The sequence below is a fragment of the Guillardia theta genome (genome assembly GCF_000315625.1).
Source record: "Guillardia theta CCMP2712 unplaced genomic scaffold GUITHscaffold_59, whole genome shotgun sequence".
NCBI classification, from domain to species: Eukaryota; class Cryptophyceae; order Pyrenomonadales; family Geminigeraceae; genus Guillardia; species Guillardia theta.
This window is the reverse complement of record NW_005434615.1, coordinates 253,854-281,297: the sequence shown is the minus strand read 5'-3', so window position 1 is coordinate 281,297 and position 27,444 is coordinate 253,854. Positions and strand designations below refer to the sequence as shown.

Sequence of the window (27,444 nt, the reverse complement as noted above, 5' to 3'; positions counted from 1 at the left end):
TACGTTCACGATCTCATATTCGTCTCCTTCAGACAATGGTGTGACTTGAACATTTGGATTTGCTAGTTGGTTTCATTGGAGGAATTCAGATCAAAGATATTCATTTACATGGCAACATATTTACAGGTGTGTTTGTTTCAAGGTCAGGATGCTAAGGTGACACCTGAAGTTGTGGTGTTCAGAACGAGCCATCGGAGTCATCGACTTGCTCCTCAGCGAAATTCAGGTTTGGTTCCCTTGCTTGTAAACCGGTTCCCTGAAATTTCAACTTGAGCACAGAGCGAAGAGATCATGATAGTCCTCACCTGTTGTCGGAGCCTGTAGATGGACCCATACTTCAAATGCAAGCCTCCCTCCTCCTCCTTTGTTTCGCCGACGATCGAACCACTCGACTCGTCACTCTCGAGCAGCATTGGACGCTCGACCTGCCGCACGTCAGAAGTCAAAGCGACAGTAATGACCACTACCTCAGGGGCGACGGTCGTGTTGGGAGATTTGATGGACTGAATCCGCATCACAGCCGGAACTGCATCCCCATGCACAGCGACTTGACAGAGATCAGCCTCGACCTCCATCCGATTAGGCAGCAAGTGCTTGGCAGGGTCTTGAAGCATCAAGTCTCGATCCTTGAGTTGCGCAATTTCTTTTTGCAAGCTCCGCACTTGCAAACTCGCCTGTCTTGCTCGCCTATGCAAGAGTCATGTCTCAACCATTAAGCATCCAAACAGGCTCTTACCATCCCAAAATCGCTAGGATAACAAGAGCAATAGATATCACAGGAACTCCCACAAGCAGGAACCACCATACGATCGGTGAGAACCTGGGCTTGGTGGGGATTTTCACGCAGGTCGCTACTGGTCGTAGCCCTGTTATGTTGCTGATGGGCTGATATTCTGAAAGAGATCGTCAAGCGTGGTCACGTCACGACTTGCAGCTTACTGGAGTCACAGACGCACTTGGAATCAGTCTCCATGCTCAAGGTACTCATCGAAGTCACAACACAATCTCCGTGATTGCTGCAATTGAGGTCTCGGCTGCATGCCACATGACAGACGGCCCCATAATATTTGGTTTCACAAATGCACTTGCGGTTGGTAACGACAGGATCGGTTGAGCATTTCCCATGACCACTACGTTGTCAAGTCAAGCACTGCTTTCTGATATAAAAGACTCTCTTACCTGCACAGCTTTGATCGACCACTGTTTGGTATGCCATCACAACCGGAGCAAGCTGAGTTGTCTCCTCCGCATACCCCGCATTCGTCGTTCACTGTCTTTCCCAACGTCTGCTTCCGGCAATCCGCAGGTACCTGGCAAACAAGTCAGCATGCGATTTAATCAGGAATGTATGGCAGACCTCGCTCACAGCAAAGATTCCAAGCTTTTTGCTGCGACATCTCACGAAGGCTCCAGTACCATTTGCATATCCAAAGTTGGTTTCAACGTGTTGGACATCACTCGTGCTCCACTTGCCAGTTGACACGTCAAATCTAACGCAAGAGGCAGTGCTTGAAACTCCGGTGAACGGATCCGACACTCCCGACGAGACTTCCGCATTCTTCTTTGGATCGAACGAGAGAACAAACTCTATAGGGGAGTCCGAGAGAACAGCATCCAGGTACTTACTTGTCTGATCAGGCCGAACATTGATAACGTAGACAGGTGACAGGATTTCACAGGAGTCAAATCCAAATTTCATCACATTTTTCCTCACCCTGTCTTGATACAGGTTTCCTGCGGTATCAGCCGGAAGGTATACCACTGAACTCGACCACAGAGATTGCAATTTTGAATTGATACACAACAGCTGTGTTTGGCTGATGTCGAAAGGGTTGTTCAGCACCATCGCTCTTTGAACTTGATAGATTCCAGTCATCTGAAGCGCCTTTGGAAACGTCACTTGCAATGCTGCGGTGATGTAGATACATGTTGCACAGCCGCTCCACAATCGGGAAAGAGTGTAGCTCATTCCTCCAAGACCTGCTGCGTCATGCACCGATGTTTCCATCAAGAAGTCGCTTGACGACATTTGAGCAGGAACTTGTCCAGGGGTAAACCCAATCACGCTTAATTCAGACAATAAATTCAAAGAGGTAATGATTTCCAGTCCTGCATTGTTTTGCAATTGAAGCAATTCTGTGGACGCTGATAGGGCAGACGGTAGCTGCATTACCGCTCTGATGCTGCTTTGTGAGACAGGCTCCAGCCCAGAAGTATCTCTCACTTGAGACAGCAATACACTTCTTGCCTGCAGAAACTGTGATGATATAAACAGAACATGATCCTCAAACTCGTTGCGTGAAACAATGCTTGTTCCTTCCCTTGACATTGTAATCAGGGTAGTCATGATTTGTCTTAAGGAGGCAGAACATGCGCTTATGGACAAAGTTGACAGTTCAGTGTTTGAACCAACAATAGCTGAAAGAGTTCCAACCAGTTGCAATGCTAATGTAGGTGGTAGAGGTTGACCATTCTGCACTGTACTGCTGAGCAAGGTTGAAAGTTGATCCCTGACACCTTTCTTGTAATCCAATCCTACTGCGTAGAATTCCCAATTGACGGTCTTATCATTCATGAAATCTGCCAAAGTGCCCGTGGACGAGGCAAACTTACCAACGATATCGCTTGCGTGATACTTTAATATCGTCGCAAGCTGCGATTCGATGGATCTCTTGGCGTTGTTTGGATCTGTCAACGACAACTCCACTGTGACTCCAGGGGACACAATCGATCTTTCCGTCGAAAATGCGGCTGATACATAAACCGTTTTAGTCCTGCATGTTGCACTCTGAGAGCAGGTTTGGCTGGGTTCTCCTCCAGACAAGATGGAAGTGACGGATGGGCTGTAAGAGCCTGCAGAGAGGTACTTCCTGACTCCATCGGACTCATAGTAGAAGCTGTACAATAGAGGGAGATCGTCTTGGTTGAAGCTCGTGTGCGTCATCCATGATTCTGTCGAGAACGAGAAACTTGTTTGAGCCGAAGTTCCAAACGTCGGCGAGACGTGAATCAGGCCGCCCCTGATCGCAGACATTGATTCAAATTGTGCCTAAAACCAAGAGCAGTTATCAACTTCGCAGGTCAGATCAGTCAAATCTTCACCTGAGCCCAGCCACAAGACATGCAATTTGCGACGTCGTCAAGATTGTTCAGAGCCGAAGACGTTTGTGAGTATATCAGAATTGTGTAACTGTAGTACCAAAGGTCATTTACACGCTACCTTCCACGTTCAAAATGTTTACCTGGTTGAGTCGAGGAGAAGACCGGACTTGAGGACCAGAGAACTGCTGTAAACACTTGACAGAATGTTGCTTGTCGTCAGCAAGTTTGAACCAGGCGGTGACAGCTGAACCCATCTATATTGTGTGTTTGCAGTTGCCTGACTCTTGAGGAGAATGTTGCTTGAGTTACTTACAGCGGCTGTCAGAGTTGCAAGCGATGTTTCAGGCACGTTTGCTGGTGAAGTTTTAAGCCATGTGCGGTAGATAGAAACGAATTCTTGGTTGCTCTGAGTACAATCTCGTTTAGGATCATCGCAAACAACGAGTTGGAATTCATAGAAAGCGCTGGGATCACAATGAACGGCAAAGGGGTCTTGCAAGTTGCAACCGAGTGTATATGTCGGCAACTGCAATGAAGTGAAAGCGCGAGATTGATCCAACATTTTAGCCTTGTCAAGCTGTAACACTGGCTCAAATTCAGAGTATCCATCGGCTATTATACGAGCGCAACTGATCGCTATTGGACCAGCCAATGCAGGACCCAACCGTGCGTTCTGGTAGCAGCTCCAGTGGAACAGAAGCTCGTTGCTACCTGCTGAACTGCGGGAGTTGGAAGCGTCAAGAAGATGCTTTCCAGCAACGTTCATGGAGATGAGCATGTTGCCTCCGATGATAGTGATCTTAGGAGGTGACCGAAGAGTCAGAACCTGAAACATTACAGAAGCCTGGAAATTGTAGGAGGTAACAGAGAAAGATAGATTGTAATTCGTCTTTGGCGACAATGCATTTGACGGCAATCTAAGCTGTAATGCATCGGTCTTGGGAGCGACCACATTCGGTGAAAACTTCCACGAGTAGCTCAAAGACGAAACGTTCTCACACTCACTGGTAGCCATAGACACCTCAAAGAGAACTTCCTTGTCAGAGTAAATGGAAATGACATCTTTCGTCAACACCCAGATGCTGGGCGTAGGAAAGTCGTGCTTGATGAAAGAAAATGTTGATTCTGACTTTCCTCCGATCCAATTTTGAAGGCTTAGCATCATCGTGTACGATCCAGAAGGAACATATTTGTCGATACAGACAGGATCTCCTGCGCACGATGGCAAGAGCTCACTGAAGTCGAGGAGCAGCGCAGAGGCTCCGGCAATCTTGCTGAAGAAGTCTGACGTTGGCGAAGCTTGATTCTGCAGCAACGGCACAAAGCTCTGCAACTTCCAAACGGGTTTCAAGGTTCTGCCGCCGCCATTGCCCGAGCCCCTCGCATCAAAATATATTCGACTGCAGGCTCCAGTGACCTGTCGAAAGAGTTATTGAAGGATCAGCAAGAGTACGAAGCATACCTTCGGATATTTCACTATCACATTGGGCTTCAACATGATTTCACTCAGATCGAAAAATCTTGCAACCACGCCACTTCCAGCGAGGGAGACAAGCAACAACTTGATATTGTTGTCTTGATCCACTCCTAAGAAGGAAAACTTCTTCGAGGCTTTCCAAGTTACTTCATCAATCAGGGAGAAATATCCTTGTCGAGTGTTCGCTTGGTTACACAAGACGCTTGAATTGTAAATTTTCGGTTGCACCCACTTGTAGACCCTCGATGTCGTTTCGAAACCTGCGAAGCCCCGCAAGTTCGCCACAGATAAGAAGTGCTGGTCGGTGCCGTCTTGAGTGGTAGTGAGGAAGTCGAACAGGTAAGCTCCAGCTGTTGGAATTGCCTGCGCTCCTGTGTCAGCATACGAGTGTGCAAGGAACAGAAGTACCTGAATGAAGGAGGCCGTCTTGAGTTGGTAGTCAATCTGATAGATGTAAGACTCTTGCTTGTATTGCTCCGAATGCTCGTTCCCTTCCATCCCCTCGAACTGGTTCGCAATCGCAACGTAATCCTTGTTGTTCATGGAGAAGGGAGTGAACGACTGAGGACCAACCGCTGGAAGCTCTATGAAGGATCGAAAGCACGAGATGTTGCGAAGAACATCACAGATAGTCTCTTGCCAGCGGTAGATCTTGACGTTCGATCGGTACTGCCCTTGCCGCTTGCGGTCAGCTATTCCAAGGTAGAGAGAAGGCTGCGAGGGGATGTGATAGAGCTTGCAGTAGCCTCCGTCTTCCGTCGGGATGTCCTGAATGAACTCTTCGAAGCGCCCGCCGACCCACATGATCATGCCGGAGTTGGGTGAGACCTGAACTTCTCGAAAAGATCCGAGCACCCAACGAAAGATGGACACGAAATTCTCTGCTCCCGTGTTAGTAAAAGCTAGATAGTGCTCTTCATTGTGCTCGGCATAGGAAGCGCTCGTGCAGCGCTTACAAGGCATGGTCTGTCGGAGCTCAAACTTTTGGTTCTCCCACACGAAGATGCTGATGAAACCATTTTGCATCATGTTGTTTCCCTTGTAGTTACAAATGGCCACAAACTGCTTGTACCGTATTCCACCATTCATGTCCTCATCTTTCTTGTAGAAGGGCTCGATATCAGTGGCTCCATACGTCTCGATGTGCTGATATGGCACGAAGTTGCCTTGCTGATCTGTTACGAACAACGTTGAATTCAAGGCGAAGACCGCAGATGTTGCAGCAACTCGAATATCGAAGGGACAATTCTGTCCTTTACAGTAGAGGGATACAAAGTAGTAGTTCCTACCATCAATCGTGATTCTTTCCACGTCAGTCACACTGATCTCGTTGTCGATCTCCAGTTGAGCTGTCAGTTGGAGGGCCATAGGTTTAGTGATCTGGTGGCAAGAAACTTGATTTGACTTGAGAGTCGTCACTGAGCTGATATTCCTGACAGGAACCACGTCACTGACTCCTGTGATCCGTTGCAGGTAGACCATTCCGTTCGCTTGCACAACAGGAAACCACAACAAGGAGCTCTGGCTCGAAGCCTCGTAGATAGAAACCAGATCTCCAGGCTTGACTGTTGGGTTCAACCCAAGCTCGATCTGCATTGTGCTCGGAGAGGTCCACGTGCACAATGGATCTATTCCAAGCACAGGCAGCATGGAAGCTGGCAAAACCAAGCGACAGCTAGTGCTTCCTCCCATGTTGGCCATGTTCGTCTCTGAATCAAAATTTACGATGAGTTCAGTGAGGTATTGAGAAAGCCTGAACCCGATGATCTTGGGGGCCTGCGGTAAAACATCGAATTGCTCAGTGCGATAGGTCATGCCTTGGTATTCAAATCTGAGTATGAAGTTTTTGCCGGGAAAACGAAGGTACAGACCTCCAAAGGTAGATTTTCCTGCAACAACTTGCGATGCTGTTTGCCCATCCAGGCATACAGAGCCATTCAAAGAAGTTTCTGAGGTGCAGAAATCCAGGCTTGAGATGTACGGGTTTTTGAACTGCTCTACTCTCACCGTCATCGATCCTGGATTACCACAGACTACCAAATTCCCATATACATCAACCAAACTGATTTCAGGTGGAATAACGAATCCTGCGTTTCTTGCTCCCTGCAAAAGAAGCATCAGATGGACCAGAAGCAATAGTGAGAATGTTCATACATACGCCGGTGATCCTGCAACGACGACATCAATCTTATTTCCTACAATGGCTGAAGGCGCATCTGGATAAACGTGGAACTTTGCTTCTGATACGCACGGGTTGCAGAAATCTCCGGTAGCTCTGCATTGCATTGTGTAGGCGTTGTGATCATTGCAGGAATTCGCCTCGCACCTGCAAGCCGTATGAATCAGTGCCAATGATGATGATCTACATTGAGACTTACTCAGAACATCCTTCAGAAGCTACGTTGCAGAGTAGATTCTCCCATATCACGATCCCACCAATTGTTTGCAGAGTTCCAGGTGAAGCAATACTCATATTTTCACTCGGACCACCAACTTGCACTTGAATGCCTTGGTATGGGTATGATTGCAAATCGCGATTGAAATAGCATCCTGAGCCAGATGCACTGGTAACTACAATCTCCACACTGTAAGCGTCTGTGTTCAAGACATTTCCATACTCGTCGTACATCTCGCAACTGACAAATTCCTGAAACCTCACTCCTGCTCTTTCAATGACCGGCTGCTGGCCAAAACGAATGCCACTAGGTCGCATCGGAATGTCTACAACAACCTTGACAAGCTTGAATGCGGCTTTTCTTAGCGCACAAACCGATGAAGCCTGGTCATACTCTGTCCCAAATTCTATGCAAAATTCTGTTGAGTTAAGACAAGCTTGCATGTCGAAGGAGAAAGAAGATTTGAAGTTGTAAGTTCCTGATCTTGAAATAACAATATTATCAAATTGTACGAGACCGTCAATTGAAATATTTGTCCCTGAGTGAACGGCGTCGGCATAATTCTCTCTAAAGATTTCGATTCTGATCATCACGCCGTTTGTCAATACTAGATTACCCCAGGCATCTTTCGTAGCAATGGTGAATCTATCTACCAGTCCAATAGTGGAAATAATTGCAGGCTGCCGGACGAAGTCCAAATCGACAAAGCGATTGGAGTTTACCTGAAAGCTGTGGTTGAATCAGAAAGCAATCACACAGCAAGAATCAGAGATTACCTTGGAGAAAGAGCTTGCAAACCAATTCCTTGACAGGAAAACAGCAAACGAAACCGAGCATTGCCAGATGAAGACTTGAGAGCTTGAATGCCCTCCAAGACTTGCTCGCCGCGGGTGACTAGGAAGCTAGTTGTACCACCGAGAGCTTGTCCTACAACTTCATTCTCATCCGTGAAAACCGATACTTGGATCACTGCGTTAGTGATCGGAACCTTTGTTCCTACTGAGTTTAGCAACCTTGCTTGTACAGCATTGAAATTTTGCCCCGCAACATAAATGTCGTGGAAGTCCGAGCGGATCATCATTCGTGTAGCCGGAGGAAGGACCACGAAGATTTGAGAGTCAACAAACAACCTGGTTGTTCCAACCATCATCGAAAACTCCAGCATCAGACCTGAGATCGAGGGCCCGTCCACTCGAAGATCAGTGAACACAACTACTCCGTCACGCGCAGCCTGCGTCCGCATGCCTAGCAGTCTGACAGTAGCGTTGGGATCCTTGAGAGAAGCTGTGACCAACATGACGGAACCCTTCACCAACATGTTGGAGCTGTCGAGTACGTAAATCATCGGCTGGTGCTCGAACGGCTGCTCTGCACAAGAGTCACTCGGCTGCTGGAAAATTTGCATCACAGCAGCACGGGGGACGACTGAGAAAGGGCCGGACATTCCGGTAGGCCGCCCAACGTCTTGGATAGAGCTGTCAATCGAGTAGGCGACGAAATTCAGCTTGTAGTAACCGACATCGCTGGCTGTGCTGAGGTCAGAGTACTCAACGAAGCCATCAACCGCAGTCAGCGCTCGAGTGCCGCTGAGAGACACGCAGGTCTCGCAGCGGTACTGATCGACGTTGGTGGGATCGAAGGATCGGACGCAGACCGAGGGGAGGAGCGCTGAGCAGGACTTGGAGTACCAGCTGCTTCCTTCCATTGACGCGCAATTGAGAGACACGTGCGGTTCTGACGCAGCCCAGCGGTCGATCAGGAGCCGAACATTGTCGATCCATTTCCATGCGCGTAAATCAGCATCGTACTGGAGCCCGATCCAAACCTCGTTGTTCCCAGCAATCAGCGATACGATGTCCTGCTCTGTGGAGGATGAAAGTTTTGCCAGAGTTCCACCCCAGGCCACACACTTGCTCTCAGCCACAGCCCAGGTGGTTCGGCTGGAATCGTAGCGATAACACTTTCCGCTGATAATGGAGCCATCACACCAATCTCCGCAGGTGTTGCAGTTGCCGTCAACGCAAGATGTTTCACTCGAAATTTCTACTTCAACCACATAGGCATTCTTCGAGGGCGAGCTGACAGTGTTTCCATAGTAGTCCACGAGCTTGACCACCGGCTGAGTCTGGAAGGCTACACCTTGTACCACACCGGCCGGCTGCTGGGCTACGAGAAGGCTGTTCAAAGGCCCGTTAGTCACGAAGAAGCTTCTTGTCATGGTGAAGATATCACCCGCAGAGATCATAATACTCAAAGGCTGTTTGTCCAAGGGACACGGAACATCCGAGAATTCACAAGGCATGTTGCTAGAGATTTGAATCCTCAAGTTGGAAAAGTACCCGACGCCGTCGAGGGACGTGTTTGCCGTGACCCCGAACAGACCGGCCGATGCTGGACAGGCCTCGGCTACTAGAAGGAGGTCTTGAGCCCGAGAGATGATCCGATTCCCGCAGCCATCCAGCAGTTTGACACTCACCACAGGCGCTACAACTTGTCCAGCGACAATACCATACACTGAGGGCTGGCTGACCGCCTCAAGACGCTTTAGCGAGCCAGGTGTCACATCGAAGAACATCTCAAGATATCTCGTGTGGTCGATGAAAATCGACAATGAATAATTCTTGAGGGCCTTGCTGATGGATATGCAACCGAAGTCTGCCAATCCCCTGACAGCATTAGCTTGAACCGAACCGCTAAAGCAGCCGCAGCCCAATTGAGAGTCGAGGGAGGTGGAATCACAAGGGAGCTCGAAACTCGGATAGTCCAGCATCAGACTCAGAGTCGGGCTCGAGCGCAGCTGAGTGGCTGGCTTCAGCCCGAGATTCAAGTAACTGGTTGAGTTGTCGGGGCACAGGCCGAAGTCGCAGTCAAGTCGATTTCCGTACAAGTCGACAAGCTCGAGGACGAGAGGGTCGTTGACGTCACTGGCTCTCCAGACGCCCGGAGCCTGATTGACATTGACTGCGTACAACTGATTAGCTGAGATACGGATGATAGGCCTTGATAGAGCAGAATATGTCTTAGGATCCCCCGGCGTACTTGTAGAGATCAAAAGTTCAAAGATTCCAGCTTGTTCTATTCTGAGATCGGCAAAGGTGGCATTTCCATAAGCTGCGTATATGACAGTAGTCCCCTTGAGCGCAGGCTCAATCTTATTCCAGGCGGGAATGTGCAAACTATGTATGTTTGCCTTGAACGATCTGGTCGTGTAATTCACCATGTTGCAGACGTCGGTGGATACGCAAGCATATGCTTTGATCATGATAGGGGGGATTATGTTTCCTGCGTATTGATTGAAACGATAATTCTCCACGTCAATCCTGTTGACTGGAGGTGTCAGTAGGATTGTATTGGCGACCTGAATTTGATTTCCATTTCCAAGAATGATGGTGAAGTACAGCGTCTCACTTGTCAAAGAAGCACTCTCTTGGCACCCCATATTTGTCAGTCCGATGTCTGGAAAGTCCACTGTGCCATTGTTTACCATCAGGCTAGTTGACCCGAAGAGCTTCACACAAGAAGAACTCGCTGTGGAGCTGGAGATACTCAGTCTGCTTCGAGTTGCCAAGTTCTGACTTTGGTCAAACACAAAGATGCGCGGAAAGTAAAAGAGTTCCTCATTCAGAATGAATCGAAAATCTTGTTCGCTGAACTGTGCCGCTGTATAACAGCCACACCACACGTTGAAACGTGAGCACCTGTCTTTGGGTACGCACCAGGAGACTGAAAAGGACGACACAGCAGGGTAGATTGTTGTTGATATAGCTGTCGTGAGGATACTCAAACTCGTCGGAGGCGATACAGAGATTTGAGGTTGCTGGGAAGTCGCAGAATCGAAGACAGCGGAACAAGCCAAGAAGTTCAAAATTCCTGCTTGAGCTGTAGTTTTACATTCTTGCTGGGCGGTGCCAGTGCCGTCTTTCAGGAGAATGAAACCTTGCCCAGATAGCATAGAAATTGAAAAGACAGACCCAATGATCGATGTGACAACATTCTTGAACCTGTCAAGAATAGCGAAACGAAGAGGAATCGGCTCATACGCTATGATCTCATAGGCGAAATCGATGGTGACAAGCGATGCAGGGTCAGCTGCAGTGACAACAATGCCCGGAGTCATAGCTTCGAGGCCGAAGTCAACTTTGACCAGAAACCGATAGTTCCCAGCAAACCTGACTGAGAAGCTGTCAAACAAAGCACGAGAAGTGGAGGAGTCAAAAGATGCAACGGTAGTGCCGGTCAGGATCTGAGCTGAAGTTGGTTGAACTCCAAAATAATCCGTCGACACTGCCATTGTATCGACACTCAACATCGCGGAGGCGTTCGATCCTTTGAGCGATGGATTTCCAAACTCATCAAACGATGCGATGATGAACTGAATGATGGAGCCAGTCGTCTGGATATCCGAGGCTTGGATGGACACAACGCTTGCAGTGACTTGAAGCTTGAATGGAGGAGCCGCAATGACAACGAAGGGACTTGATGTGGTGGAGATGTCGCTGTTGTCACTCGCTGTGAACTTCAGGTAAAGCAGGTCACCATTCGTGTATTCCAAAATCTGCAAACCTGAAAAAGTGCATACACCCTGGAGTGAGGCGGATTGTCTTGGCCCAAGAAGCTTCGTCAGAGGGTTTGAAACTTGAAGAACTACCGTGACGCCATCCTTCCTCATCGTCTGCCCTTGACGATCTTTCAACAGCACGACAACATCAAACAGTTGCCCTGCTTGTATCGTGGACGGAAGACTTCCAGAGATTGTGAGGTGATGTAAAGGTTGGTTGACATAAAACAAAGGAGTTGCTACCCAAGCACAAGGTCCCTTGTTGGGCTTTGAAAGACCAGTATCAAGACCCGTTACGGGGTCAGCACAGAAGCAGAGTCGTGGATCAGAGGCGCAGCAACCTGTGGTAAAATTCAGCTGAGCTGTTCCCGCTGTCAGACCTCCCACAATCATATCGCTGAGTTCCACCATCCCAAGTTGTGCCTTAGCAAATCTCTTGCTCAGAACAAGTGATGGGTCGAGGGCTGAGACGTTGCCAGAAGGAGTAGCTTTCAACATTCGCAGGGAATCTGAGATGATAGAGACGGTGACTGTGTCGCAGAAGTCATTCACAAAGATTGTGTTGCTGTATGCGTCTGATAGCCGTACTATGGGCTGCTTCAAGAGCGGGAGATTGATGATCGAGTTATCATCAGGAGACTGGATCAGGTTCAGACCTCTGACTATGTTTGATCTGACAGTCACTTCATCTTTGAAGTACAAGATTTGTGCCAAGTAGGTTCCTCTGAATGCAAGCTGATAGTCTCCCGGAGTTTTGACATACAGGTCTGTGAAAGTTGCAATACCTGTGTTCGTGCTCTTGGTTGTGCCTCCAAAGAGATTCTCGACTGTTTCCGACTGGGAAGTGTGTGTAGAGATCCAATACCTGCCTCCATCTCTGTTTAGACACGTATTGTTCTGATTGATGACTCCGCAGTTCTGAGTAGTCACGAAGTCTATCGAACAGGTCTGATAGGAGTAGAAGAGTCCGGGCACCACAGTGTCTGGAACAGCGCCAGGGCAAGAGGCGTCCACATAGCACCAAGGCTGGCAGCACAACCAGCCTGACGAGCAAGTCTGATGAGCAATGCCGCACTGTGAACCATAACCATCCCACACTGCACAATATCTGCAATCAAAGTTTTGTTCAGTCATATAGGTACGTTTAAAAGGTATGATGTCACCTTCCATAATCGAAGTTTTCCAGTGAGGAAGAGACGGCGTAATTAGTGTTGATACCCTTGCACGCGCAAGACGGATTCAATGCAAATCCTGCTCGGTTAGCTTCCGGCTTTCGATACAGAATAGCTTGAATCTGGAATGACGTCAACATGGAACGGATGCTACTGTTTTATTTCATACCTCCACAGGATATCCATTGGCCAAATTCCTGTAAGCATCGAGTATTCGAACATCGCAGAGCGATCCGCTGCAAAAGAAAGTTCCGGCTTCGAAAGGAGAAGTGGATGATGGCGAGGTGGGGAGAAAGAGGTACTTCGGCGAGCATGGGATGACCTGTGCAGGAACGGCATTCAAAACTTAGCAAGCACCTATGATTGATGTGACATCACCTGAAATGATATTGAAGACGATTGAAGGTCGTTCATACCCAGCATCGAGAACACTAATTTCATCTTGCTGTATGCTTTCGTGGTCCTCATATTCCGGAAGTTGGCGAAGCCTCGAGCTTGATTCATCGGCATGCTGTTGTCGAAGATCGCAGGGGACGAGCTAGAGAAGAAAGACATCAATACTTCTGATTTCCACCACAAAACACCTTCACCTTGTGCATATCCAAGCTTCTTTTATCTGGGGTTTGCTTGCGTTGCAGGAAGGCTCCACTATTACCCCTCCCGGCAAAATCTGCTGAGAGTCTGTGCAAGGACAAGTGCATGCAGCACAAAGAGTCGCTTTAAATGTGACAGGAGAAACAATCTTGTTGTGATATCTGTGGGAGAAAGCAATCATTTGACCTCAAATCGTGCACGTAGCATCACCCGTCTAGGACACGAAGTTGAGGCTGCACAGTGAGCGATGAGCCTGCGATGTTCCCTCCCGGCGGTTGCAACATGATCTCGATCGACGTAGGAGGACCAGGAAGAAGCTCGACGGCCGGGCAGTCTTGATACACAACCTTCCCGTCAAAGGGGGATGACACTTCCAGGCGGAGGGTTAGCTTCGGCATTGAGACTGTCGGCAGTCGCAGGTTTGTGATAGCAGCCTGTTAGAGCAAGAAAGAGCTCAACGAACAACGATCTAGCAAAACTCAAGTACCATCCCATCCGAGAAACGAGAGCCCATCGACGATAGCTTTATGCAGGAGAAGTTTGCGGACGTGCAGAGGATCGGACTGTAAAGTGCATCAAGTCAAATCGGATCAGAGAAAAATAGAGGTCATTCACCCCATATCGTATCCTCCTCCAATCCCATACGCCTGTACCGAAGTCGCATTGACATAGCAGAACCCTTCAGAAGAACAAATTCCTGGAAGACTATCATCAGCGACATGTTTCAGTCTTCAACCGGAGGCACCGTTTGTGGTGGAATCCATGCTTCGGTTATCCGATGAAAACACTCGCAACACCTTGAGACTATCTACAAGCTCGTGCACATTCAACACAGCTCCCTCAGCCGGACATCCTCCAACCACCTGACAGTTGAAAGTGAGAATTGTTGCCAAGACCATCTCCTCTACCATTTACCATTCCGCCATAGGATGTCTCCAATACAGAGAACTCGCTGCTCTCCCCCATGAGATTCAGGTTTGCTATCGTTGCTTCCGCCGAAAAGTAGAACCCATACCCAGATTTCGATATCGTGAGATTCCTGAATTCTCCCTTCCCATAGTTAGTCACGTTCGTCAGCTGCCCTTCCAGCAAGCCTTGCTGTAAAGTCGCTACACAGGCTGTTTGACCTGAACACTTCTGATACAGAGACAACTTGATTGAGACTCTTGCGGCAGTTGCACACCCAGGAACGCTTTGCTGTATGAACTTTGAGTCACTTTCATTGAGACCCTGACAAGAGACAAGGTTGTTTGAGGCGTCACGAATAGTGACTGCGATGCTTGATTGCAAGGCCAAGTTGAATCCAACGGTTCCGTTGAGTCGGATGGGGTCAAAGACCAGCTTGGCAGGCTTGCCATGCACGATAGTGATGTGTTGAAATGAAAACACATCCTGCCTGATGGACACGGTGACTCTGAATACTCCAACATAGGCAGCCTTTACTCCAGAGAAATACAGATTTCCAGCATCAGCGTGATCATAACCTGATACACTCATGTTGGTGGCTATGGTGAAGTTGACATTTGGATCCTTGTGTTCAACCAGCAAAAGGTGAGCTTCAACAGATTCGCTCGAAAGAGGAAATCCATTTTCATCCAACAGCATAAAACTGATGCTGAAAGCGTCGTTTGCCATGATAATGTCCTTGGCTGCCAAGACATTCTTCAAGTTGATCTGATTACCATTGACGACTCTGAATGCAGAAGACAGCAGTCCTTGGCAGTTTGCTGGATTCTGGTTGCAAGCTGCTACATTTGGAATTGTAGTTTCGTTGCAAGCTGAGAAGAGAAATCGCAAATCCCCTCCCAGGCTGCCGTCCAGACGGAACCCGTTCATAGTCAGAAAACTCCCAGAGATCTCGTACCTTGCGTACTGACCGTCTGGATTGATGAAGACTGCTGCATCATCGCCGGCCGGTCGCAGTCGAACTTGCGAAACGGCACCCAGGAACTTTCCCTGGATCATTGACATGCAGATAAAGAGACGATTGTTCCCAGTGAGGTCGTCGATGCGGAGAAGCGGCCAGGGATTCATGGTTGCGTTGAAAGATGTGTCTGAGGGGTTCAGTGCGATCTCGATTCTTCCGAAGGACGTAACGAGCTGTTGCACCAGTTTCGGGAGGATGGGGATATAAGGCACCAGGATGTAGCCATGGTTCTGAAGAAAGATGTCGCCAGTAGAGTTTAAAAGGGAGACTTTGAAGGTGACATTCTTGTTTGCTGTAGCGTTGACAATGAGCTCTGAGAAGTTCGCAATTCCATTTCGGACAAGAACAGCATTGTTGTCGACAAAGACCTCAGCACAGTCTTGTACACAATCGATCTTGATTGCAACTGACATATCCTTTGTGAATAGGTTGCTGTACACGTCATACACCTTCACAACAGGAAACAAAGAAAGCCTTTCAGAAGATACTATGCTGCTTGGAAATTGAACAATCTCAATACGGTACGGGTTTGCGCTTGAAATTTTAAATTTCGGACTCATCAAGATCTCTGGTTTCTCATAATCATATCCAACGGTCCCAGGAACTACAACTTGACAAACAGCACTTTCAGCGATTGCATAGAAACGAAGATTGAGAAAGGCTGCAGAGCCGTTGATTGAGAGCGTGGAGTTGACTCCTTGGAAAGGAAGAACGATGTTGTGAGAAATCCCACTGTAACAGTCGAGCTTTACCAAGTACGAGGCAGAGAAGTTATGGAGAATAGAAGTCTTGATAGACTCAAAAGTGGCGTCTACCAGATTGACTTGAAGATCAAAACTTGTACCAGCCTCGATGATGCTGGGAAAAGGTGTCACAAATACCGGATGGAGCGCTTGGAGGCTCTGAACAGAGAAAGTCCCACTCGTGCTCTTTAGTTGATACCCAACGAGTGAAAGCTGAAGCGTGAGATTCACGAGCACCGAGGGGATCGAGAAGTTTTTGATCTCAGCAGAACCGTTGGAGATGAAAGAGGTGTATGCTGCAAGGGGAAGAAGAGCTTTACTGCCTTGCATCACTACTGTCTGTACTGGAACTGGCCAGGTGTCGACAAACTGCATGTCATCTGAACCCATCGAAGGGCCGTATCGCAGTCCCACGCGCAACGGGGGTTCAGCGACAAGACCGACAGCTATGCGATTCAAACCATTCAAAACAACCAGTTCTTGAAGGTTGTACACCTTGAACGTGTCCGTCAGTATCGAGACTGCACCAGATCGGAAAATGAGTTGGTAGGATTGGACTGATACGTTCACGTTCGGAGGACGCATCACTCTCAATGAAGTGAACTTGACAACTCCATACTCGTCACTTTGAACAGATGCTGTTGCCTCGCAATCATCTTCTGTGCAATGTAGAAGAGTTGCATTGACTTGTTCTGGGGTAGTGAGTCTGTTTCCGTACACATCACTGAGAGCAAGCATCGGTTGCACATACAAATATTCTCCGTACGCGTTCATAGAGCTGACGTTGCGCAGGAGAGCAAAGGAATGTAACTCACCAGGAGTCACAGAGATTGTCGGGCTGACGACTGAGAGGTTGACAGAGGAGACTGAGCTAACAGCATATCCCTTCACCTGCATGGTCATGAGCGAGGGGACGCAGATGCTGACTGTTGGAATCTGAAGGGAAACAGTGAAGACTCCTTGCGAGAACAAGGCTGGCGAGCAGCCGATGTCTTGAACCTCAAACGCAGAGGTTTGATTGCAGCTAAGATGCCTTTGCAAGCAAAGTGTGAAACTCTCATTGAAACCTACTGCCTTGTTCATTTGTCTGTCGAAGATTGTGATCTCCATCGAGGTCAATTTTCCGTTCACGATCTGAGTCTGAGCCGTTGACTTAGTCTGGAATGGGATGTTTGGGGATACAGAGAAGTTAGAACTTGATAGGCTGAGGTTTGTTGAGCAGTCCAAGCCTGGAGCCATAGGCTTCGTGGTTTTCAGCGTCTCGCATGACATTCCTGCTGTGTTGGTCGAGAAGTTTCCAAATAGCTTTTGACAATCAGGATCATAATATTCAAAGAGCACAACCAGTGAATCATCCAGGACCGATTGAGTCACTTGCAATTTGACCTCGAACTGACTTGTGATCGACGAAGCGTTAGTCCACTGAATGCACTGCGAGCAGCCAGACAAGTCGAAGTGAACAGCCGATGTAGATAGAAGGGTCGCGTGCACCCAGCCCCGCGTGATGAGATTTCCGAAGACATCTTCCACTTGCAATCTGTATGAGAAGGGAAGGCCAGCAACATGCTGCGAGGGGACAAGTACGAAAGAGACGAGAGAGGCAAAGGCAGGTATGACTTCGAATGAGTTGGACAGCGCCGTCCCGATCGTCTCTCCGGTCCAGAAGGAAAGCGTCACTGATAATTTTACACTCGATTGCGCCTTGGTCAGGACCGTTGGCCCCAACTCCAGCTGCCCAGCGCTAGGTAGGGAAACACTTGAACACGTCTGAGAGAGATTCTGACTGCAGCTCCAGGCAAAGTGAGCGCATACGAGGCAGCCCTGAATGTCGACCGGCTTGCCAACGTTCCACTTCAGCGGGATGTTGTATTCCTTGACGATGTTGCCGTACTTGTCTCTGACTGTCACGAACGGGTTGAGTGGCATGGCAATGCCTGCAATGGCAGTTGGGACAGGGACGGTGAACGAGAGCGACTTGAGCTCTAAGAGGTTCAGGACGCTGAAGAGCTCGGTCTTGACCGAGGAAGCCTCCTTGGTCAACAAGAGCTGGTACCCTTCCTCCGACGCGCCTTGACAGTCAAGTGGGCTGCAGCTCATGGTGATCGATACAAGGAAATTGACCCGGCCGTTGGCGTCGATCTGCCCGAGAGTCTTTCCCACCAGCTGAGCCCCAGCAGGGCCTCTTGCGATGGTAAGTTGCACCTGGCCGGCTGTCAACAGGTTCCCATACTTGTCAAAAATGTCCGCAGAGACAGAGAAGTTGGAGCCTGCTAGGGTTCCATTGACGGGCGACTCGGCGACCTGGAAGGAGCAGCTCCCTGGGCTGTTGCACAAGCTGCTGTCTGCGGGAAGGACTGTGAATGAGCTGGTGAAAACCTTGAAGCTTGGGATGTTGATTGCATCCAATCTCAGCGTGAAAACTCCGGTCTTTGTGATGATGACGTTGCCGAAACTGACCCACCTGGTGTTCGAAACAACAGTGTTCAAGCCCGTCAGGTACTGGTCGTACGTACAGACCCCGTTCTGACACAGATGGATCTGGAATGCGACGGGGGAGAAAAAAATGGAGGGTACCGAGTGAAGGTAAACAGTTATGGTGGAGAGAGGCTTTCCAGCAAGAATGCTCCCTTGCTGGTTCCATAGAGCTGTAGTCGGCAGCAACGTGCTGACCGCAAAGCTGTCAGAGCTCCCAAGGATGAGGCAGGAGGAGTAGATCTGATAGCAGAACTCAATGACGACCGCAGAATCCTCCCTGTCAATGTACAACCCAGTGATGGTCGCCTTGCCTCGGGCGATATCTACTGAGCTTGCGTTCTTCAAGGCTGTCTCTGGGTTGGTCGATGACTTCAACGACGACTTGACGATGCCTCCGGCCTGGTACGCGACGTTCCCGAACTCGTCGTAGAGGGTCACAATGAGGGCTGGCAGGTAGGCGTACGCAAGGGCACCTTGCACTGTGGAAGGGAAGACGAGTAACGTGGACGGGTCAGTCGGGAGGATGACGAAGGGGTCGGAGCAGACGACCAGGGGCAGGGGGAAATCGCCAGTCCTCCCTCCTGCAAGATTTTGGAATCGAAGCTTCCACGCTCCCTGTACTTGTCCGCAGTTGTAGTCTGCAACGGAGATGACGTTAAAGGCGGAAGGGTCAAGGGCTACTTGGACACGCAGGTTACTGAAGGAGACTTCTCCTCCCTTCACCTCGGCAGTGACGGTTCCTTTCAGTTGCCCTCCTCCCTCAAGGCTCGCCTGAACAACCACCCCGTCGAAGTTCTCAGAGACCTTGTTTCCATAGAAGTCCGTTAGCATCAGCCGATGAGTAGGAAGTGCTTGTCCAGCGAGCGTACAAGGAGCGGGAGCAGCTGGGCAGGGCATCGAGGGGATGAACTTGAACGACATAGCCCGGCCCGCAAAGACGGTGAACAGGTTGGAAACGAGCTCAACGTGCAGAGCCTGGTAATGATACTGTGAGACAGAGAAGTTGAGAGTGTAGTTGTATCCAGCAGACGCCACGAAGAGATCCGTGTAGTAGAACTTGCCATCTGCATCAGCAGCTATGTTCTGGTTGCCCATGAGCTCAGCCTGACAATCTGATTGTGATGAACAAACTTGGCCATTCCTCATAAGCACGATCGCTATCTCAACATCCGTGACAAAGTTCTGATACACATCCACTACCCCCACCACAGGCTGAGTGGGAAATGCTGTGGCCGCCGATGGGTCAAGTCTGTACGAGGAGAGGTGTGCGTAAGAGGACATGGCGACAGGGCTGCCCGGTAGGATGACAAAGTCATCAGATACTCTCATGCCTAGGGTGGTGGTAAACACCAAGAATGTAAGCCCTTGAGCTACAGTCTTGACTTGCAAGTCAGTGAAGGTCGCGACACCTGAAGAAGAGGCCTTTGTGGTAGTTCCCGTCAAGATCGGAGATGAGTCCTCCACTAGCCGAGGCCCGATGACCCGGGCTTCTGCTACGAGCGAGTACGAGCGGGAGGTGGAACTCTGAACTTGGTTCCCATAGCGATCGACCTCCGTCACTTGCAAGGCTGGAAGGCTCCCCACTGAAAGCTGATTGGCAGAGGAGGACTGCACCGCAAGTTTGAAGGAAACCGCTGGACCAGAGGCGATGACAAGCGCGTTTGAGGACAACACAGAGTCACCCGACTTGACCTTGAGACGGTAGGATCCGCTAGCAAAGATTTCCAACGGCAAGGCCGCGACCTGTCCGTTGTCAATCTCCCCGTGCGTTGGGCCATGCCAAAAGTAGTCTGCAGGGTCAACTTCGGCCTCCACGTTGTTCGACACCCTTACCAGCCTCCACTCAGCCGGGCGGTAGATGGCAAACTGTGAACCAGGACCAGCAGCTCGATCAAAGAGAACGGCAGCCGTCCTCGACTTCCCACTGTACGACACGATCGTCGCCTTTTGATTCGCTCCTGACCCCGACAGGATCTTGATAGTCATGTTGACGTAGAACCCATCTTCCGAGCTGGCAGCCTGCGGCAGAACGACGTACTCCTTCCCTCCACTCACAGCACTGCCTGCCGCCACCACCGTCACACTAGAGGCTCTCGAGTCTTTGACGTTACACACGATCCCCGACAGGATCGCTCCGGCAGCAGAGGACGTGCTGGGAATGCCCGTGAAGGAGCTTCGCACAGCATCTGGCGGACCGGCGATCACTGAGAACGGGCTGCTTGTCACAGACACTTGGCCGATGGACAAGGTCAAGAAAGACTGAGAGGATAGAGTGAGGAAGCGGAAGCCTAAGAAGCTTGCCCTCCCTCCTGAGGTCGTGAGGGAGCAGGTCAAGTCCTGGCAGGATTGGAGGGAGTTGGTCCAGGTCAGTGACGACTTGGCTGAGATAGAAAACGTTCCGTCCACAAGGTTGTTGTAAGCATCGTACAGTGCCAGGAGTACTGGAGTCGGGGAGGGCTGGTCGACCATAAAGACTGTAGCTGGCTGTTGCAGGATGGTGATGTGATCGTAGGAGGCAGCGGTAACGACGAACGGGCCAATCTGCCTCGTGACCGCGAGGTACTGGATGAAAAGACTCATGTTGGTTGAGGTCCTAGTGACTTTCACGTCTGTTCGCGAGGCGACTCCTTGAGTGAAGAAAGCCTTGTACTCGTCCTGAGTGTACAACCCGTCGCTGAACCTCAATGAGAGCGGAGAGCCGACGTGGAGAGTGGAGGAGGAGGAGTCACTGAGCCCAACTGTGACAGTCAGACTCTGTCCGGCTACCACTGACGACGGCGGAGAACTAGGAGCCTCAACGATGAGGAGGTAATCGGAGATGATCGAATAAACCTTGGACAGCTTCTGCATCCCATCGACGGCGAAGACAACTTGAAAGTAAGGGAACGGGCCGTCTGGTGGCAGGATGGCTGTTACATTCCTGAAGCGAGCTTCGCCTTGCGGGCCCGCCGTAGAGACTGAGAACCAGCACCCTTCGTATGTCTGGTTGTAGAGGTCGACGATCGAGGCATTCACCGTCACGTCAGGAACTCCGTTGTCAAACCTGTCTGCCACTCGGATGACAGGCTGTACAGGAAGCGGAGGGAAAGAGAAGTTGAACGGGAGGGGGCAAGGGAAGTTCTCTTGGCAACCATGAAGCGCTATTTGATCACTCGGCTCTTGCAGAATGATCAAGGCATTGGGAGGCCCAGCCCTGACCTGGAAGAGGGAGGATGGGCCCGAGAGGGACAGAGGGTGGGCTGAGATCACCAAGAAGACAAGTCGAGCTGAGAACATGCCTGTGGTGTTGAGGTGATGGAGAGAGGAGTGAAGGTTGACTTGAGAACCATTCAGCGCGATCTCCTCCTTCACGATCGTCTGACCCCCCTGCACTCCCGTGGAGATGACAACGCTCCTGAGCAAGAGGGAGGGAGGAGAGGGACCGATTTTGAAGGTTTCGATGAGAGGAAGGAGCTGTAGAGGTCCTGATAGGTTAAGATAAGAATCACCTGCAGTGCTGGATCGAACAGGGAGTGACAGCAAGGTCTCGAGGTCGAGAACTGAGATAGAACCGGAGGAGTTCTGAACTGAGCGATCAGCCAGGGTGTCAATCACCGTGATGTTGATCGTAGTCTGGCCGGAGGTGGTAAAGGTGAAGTTGCGGAGCTGCAAAAAGCCGTTCTGGTCGACATCAAGCCTCCGGTAGTAGAAGTTGAGAGCAGCTTTCACAGTCAAGTTGAAACCTGAGGAAGTGAACGGGTTGTTGTACGAGTCGAGCAGCTGCAGAAGGGGGTCAGGCTGTAGTGGTTGGTCCTGAAGGGCATAGGAAGAATACGAAATGATCTGAACAGAGTGCAAGGGGGCATGAGTGACTGTGAAGGTGACGGAGACAGGTTGTATGTTTGAGCCAAGGAGGGAGAAACTGGTCACGTAAGATCCTGATGAAGATGGGGAAGGAATTGAAATCCTCCTCCTGCCATCTTGAAGGTCTGTGCTGCTGATTTGTGACTGATCTGCGACGATGCTCATTTTGACTACTTGATTGGAGGGGAAGGGAACCACACGGTTGCCGTATACGTCTGTAAGAAGCACGTAGAAGCTGAGGACTGAGTTTGCCTGTGCCGGATGATCTGACACTGGGCTGACAGTCATCTTGAAAGGAGGGTCAGTCAAGACAGTCAAGGACGTTGTCACTTGTAGCTGTTTGTACTTTGACACTAACTTGGCTGTCAAAGAATAAACTCCCGAAGCGCGTGGCGCAAGAATGCATGGGAAGGCGAAGACACTTTTCACCAACGAGCTCCCGGCGCAATCAGCAGAGCAGTCGCAAGCCAAGTCGTCCAGAGTCACGTTGACTTGTAAGGACGTGGAATTGACAACGATCCCGTCATCGTCTATCATCCTGACCGACACGTTTCCTCCTTGCACTCGGCTTCTCACAAGAGTCTGCACAGGCGGGGACACAAACTGCAGCGACTGTATCCCTCGGAAAGGAAATGTGTTGGACTCGATCGCCCCCCCTTCAAACGTCGCAACAATCGCGCAACTGTACGAGGACGAAGGTGAGGATGATGATGAGGAGGACTTGACCAACACGACCTCTTCGAACTTAACGATCCCCTCGACTGAGAAGGCCTTGGTATCTCCCATGATTGACAGACCTGGACAGTATATAACTGACAGGCCGACCTCGACTGGGCTCGTGACAAGGTTCCCAAACTTGTCAAGAACCTCAAGGAGGAGGCCCTGGTGGACCCTGCAAGGCTCACAACCGGCTCTCCCACTCTCTGTCGCGATACTCTCGCTCTCCAGCGCTGCTGTCGGCTGGCGGAGGAAGGAGCCGTTGACAGCCGCAGCGCTGGTGACCTCGAAGGGCTGAGACCGTCGCTCGTAGGTCACGAGCCCGTTGACAAGGTAGCGCACGACGAGCTGCTGCTCCCCTACACGCGATGCCGAGACGTTGGGAAAGACGGCGAGACTTCCCTGCAGCAGCGGGTAGTTGTTGAGAAGAGTATCGCAGAGGTTGGCAAGGCTGCAGATGGAGAGCTGGACAGACACGCCGGCAACACCATGGTTGCAGATCAGGTTCCCGTAATCGTCCGCCAGCTGGGCACTTGGTGGGTCCCAGAAATTCACGCCGGCGATGGGCTGGTAGGACGTGAAGAAGAAAAGGATGTTGGAGACGTCTCGAGGCCTCAGTGCGGCCCTCGCCGACCCTGAAACGCTTGAGGACCCGCCGGGATGCACGAGGGTGGCAGAGAAGAACAAGGAGACGGTAACGCTACAGTTGGACGAGCGGACCTTGAGGGCAGGCTGGAACTGAAACAGTCGGAGACCCTGGACGACAAAGTTCTGGTCGATGCCTGAGATGTTGTAGGGACCGTAGACGAGTTGACCCTCGAGAAAAGCCTCGAGGTTGATGAGCTGAACTTGCATGCTTGAAGTTCTCAGCTGATTGCCAAACACATCTTGAAAGGCCAACGTCACCGGCGGGCTCAGCTCGTCTCCAGCCTGGGCAGAAGGGACTGTCTTCCCCACATCAAGGAACCTCGTCTGCTCGTTGAACACAGGTTGGTTGACGACAACAGGGAAGGAGCTGAACTTGAGAGCGCTGGCAAGAGCGAGGCTCACACTCCACACCCCAGGCCTGACGATGGTGAAAGTCAGATTCTGGACTACACTCGTCATCTGGATGCTTGTCATCTTCAGATCTTCGCACCCATTGAGCTGGAATGCCTGCTGATCGCACCGACTGTACAAGTAGACGTCAGTCGACTCTGCAACGGCAACGGCGATCGCCTGGGAGGTGGAGACTGTGTTGTTGAACGAGTCTCTGACCGCGAACGACAGGCTGAAAGAATCTCCCGCCCCGAGCGAACCCGGCGTAGGCTGTTGGACGAAGACGATGGAGGCAGGTAAGCCAGCCTCGACCACGAACACATCGCTGGTGGCCGTCAGCTGGGAGTTGGCAATGCAGAGGTCCGCGGACGAGTATGTGAAGAGTAGGGAGTAGTAGCCGGGGGTGGTAAAGTTGAAGGAAAACTCCAACCCAAGCACAGTCTCCTGCGAGATCGTCTTGTATGCCGGGACTGAGCCGTTGAGTGCAACCAGTGTGACTTGCACGTGGTGCTTGCTGGGCCCGGGGATGGAACACGACAGGCCATCGCAGCTCCACCCCCTCACTACGTCGCCCTGGAGGTTGAGGAGTAGGAGGACGAACGTGGGGGACGAGAATTGCCCGACGACCATCTGCGAGGGCTGGCGGATGACGTTGAGGTCCCATGCAGCGCCAACGGAGACGTTCAGCGAACCCTCGCGCACGAATGTCTCCGTGGAGCCGTCGAACTGGATCAGGAAGCGAAGGGTGTGCAGGCCGGAGATGTTCATCCTGAGGTTGCCGAAGGAGGCGATGCCGTCAACGAACTTGGCTGAGGACTGGCCCCACAGCTCACTGGAGCCGCTGCTAGTGTCGCATGCTCGGGAGATGGGGCTGAGCGTGAGGTTGGCGCTAGTGCCCTGTGTCCAAGAAGCGTTCTTGGGATGGAACCACCTCATAGCACTCAAACTGATCTTGCTGGGTGCGCTCTCAACTCCGCAGATGAGGACGAAGCGGCCGGCAGCGCTCAGTCTCGTGATGTTGCAGCTTCCCTTGTCGGCAGAAACGATCCAGGAGGAAGTCGTGCAAGGAGGGAGAACGGCGCTGCAGAAGTAGGCGTAGTAAGGCACCCCGACGACAGGAATCTCCTTGTTGAAGACGCTCTTCCCATTGATGACCTCGGTCGTCTGCCTGAAGGCTCCAGTGTACTGCTCGACGACCTGCACGGGAGATGAGAGCTGAAAGTCATCGTACTGTACCCCGCAGACGAAGAGGGAGACGACGACGTTCCCTCCGTTGACAGGGATGAAAACGTTCTTGCCCGTGTTTTCTAGGTACCCGAAGGTTCTGAGCAGGATTCCAGTCTGCGACGGGCAGCCGGCTACAATCCCCCACACGTTGGAGTTGAGGACGATGTCACGGATGGCGTACACGTTGAAGGGGTCTGTCTCTGCTGTGCTGATGAACTTGCTGGGGTCATCACACCTCGTCAGAGCGTAACAGTTCGGCAAAGAGAGGAGCAGCTGCAGCTGGGAGCTAGTCTGGTCCACCCGCACGTCCGTGAATTTCACGATCCCACCCACACTGGAGGCCCTGCAGTTCTGGTTGGCAGGGAACGAGTCGTCGCAAATCAGGCTTGGGCTGTTTGCTCCGGTTCCGACGACAGAGAGCTCATACACATTGCTATCTGCGTTAGCAACATTCCCAAACTGATCATAGATCATGAAAGCCGGTTGAGGAATCAAAATTCCTCCAAAAGTGCATTGGACATCTCCCGTAGAGCCTGATTTCCACGAGCATGAAGAATCGGTGGGGCTGGTCGACATCGCGATAATGTACGCAGTGCTGCTTACTATTTCAAAATTGGTGGTTAGAGCAGAAAGGGACATGGAGAAAAATTTGAGCTGATACGTTCCAACCGTTGACAACCTTATACTTGCAAACGTGACAATTCCGTCTGTAGAAAGACCATTCTGAATGAAAGTGCCATTCGATGGGCATGTGCTGTATGAGCTGCAAGTACCCTGAAACCGGCCGATCTCCGCAGAGACAGTCAACCCTTGAGCATTGGTGATGATGTTTCCGAAACTATCTTGAAAGGCAACGCTGACCCTGACGTTGGACGTTGACTTTGCTACGATCGCTCCAGCAGGCTGCTCGACGACCTTGAGCTGACTGACCTCTGCAGCGAGTATGCTGAACCTCTCGGACGTCGTGCTAGCAAAGCTGGGATTTGAGCAGTTCGGAAGCAGCTCCGAGACCTCGTAGATGCGAAAGAAAAGAACAAAATCATTGCCGGAAGACCGAACAATCACTGAGTCGAAAGAAGCTACTCCACGTTCTACGAACTTGAGCAACACCCCTTGCGCTTCTACACCAATGGTCTCGTTCACAGAGAGCTGCTGATGGACTTGAGCGCAAACAAAGAAATCGTTCCCGTCAGCATAGTTCCCGTAGACATCGACGAGTGCGACTGTCGGCGGAAGGATCGAAGTTCTCTTCAGACACCTGGACCCAACTTTGTAGGAGCAGACGCTGCCCAACGCCAATCCGGCAACGCTCATGTTCAAAGTTGGCAAAGTGATCACTGTGATCCCAACCCCTCTACCGGGCAACACCGAGAACGAGTTGGTGAAGGTGCTCATGAGGGAATCCGTACATGAGATCTCTGCTCTGCCATAACAAGTGAAAAGTTTGATTTGGAACTGGGTGTCCCTTGTACTCGTTTGCAAGCTCAAATTTCTGAAGGTCGCCTTGCCATCTACCGGCCAAATCACCGTATCCCCCACCAGTTTCCCGTCACCCCATAGCATAGCATGAATCCCGAAATCATAATCTTGTGCTGTATCCCAATAATACACGCCAGATACTTCTACGTTCCTCTGAACGAGGACCGAGAATTGGAACAACTGGTCAACTTGGAGGGTTTCAATGTTGTCAACCCCTAGCAACCTTCCATAGAGAACATCGAACGGGTTTGAGAGCAAGATGTGCGTGTAAGTTCCATTCATAGAGACACAATTTCCAGCGCAGAACTTCAAGGTGTATCCAACTCCTGGTTGCGATATACCAACATCTGTGAAGACCGCAAGGCCGTTCTTCACTGTTGCGACAGTCGTACCTAGCAAAGTGCCACAGCCGGGGTTGTTTCCGAACGAAACGTACACACGATCGAGTTCACCTCTCACTCTCACGACAGGCTGATTGGTGAGAGCCATCCCTGCCACTCCGCCTATGCCTGCAGCCTCTTCGAGAACATGTATCGTGCTGTTCATCGCCCTCAACAACAAGTTGGAATGACCCATTTCGGCAGAGGGATCTTCCATGATACGAGCGCTAGTTCTCGAACAAGATTGTTCAAACATCATTTGCACAAGGAACGAAAACAAAACAGCAACTTTGGGGTTCTTCATGAGTCCCGACAT

The 27,444-nt window shown here is 50.7% G+C and overlaps 1 protein-coding gene across 1 annotated transcript; it reads right to left on the bottom strand.

Annotated features, from left to right (window-relative positions):
* Positions 1–178: 178 nt before the first annotated feature.
* GUITHDRAFT_112457 (hypothetical protein) lies at positions 179–27,444 on the bottom strand (the record flags this gene model as incomplete). Its single annotated transcript, XM_005828409.1, has 26 exons — positions 179–256; positions 306–425; positions 468–687; positions 737–893; positions 940–1,130; positions 1,180–1,310; positions 1,358–2,109; positions 2,174–2,248; positions 2,518–3,049; positions 3,103–3,190; positions 3,243–4,519; positions 4,565–4,942; positions 4,988–6,682; positions 6,734–6,905; positions 6,958–7,453; positions 7,592–7,704; positions 7,752–12,641; positions 12,697–12,827; positions 12,875–13,027; positions 13,084–13,243; positions 13,296–13,460; positions 13,510–13,733; positions 13,787–13,862; positions 13,915–13,996; positions 14,045–14,162; positions 14,215–27,444. 26 exons carry the CDS (start codon positions 27,442–27,444, stop codon positions 179–181), a joined length of 25,704 nt encoding a protein of 8,567 aa, XP_005828466.1.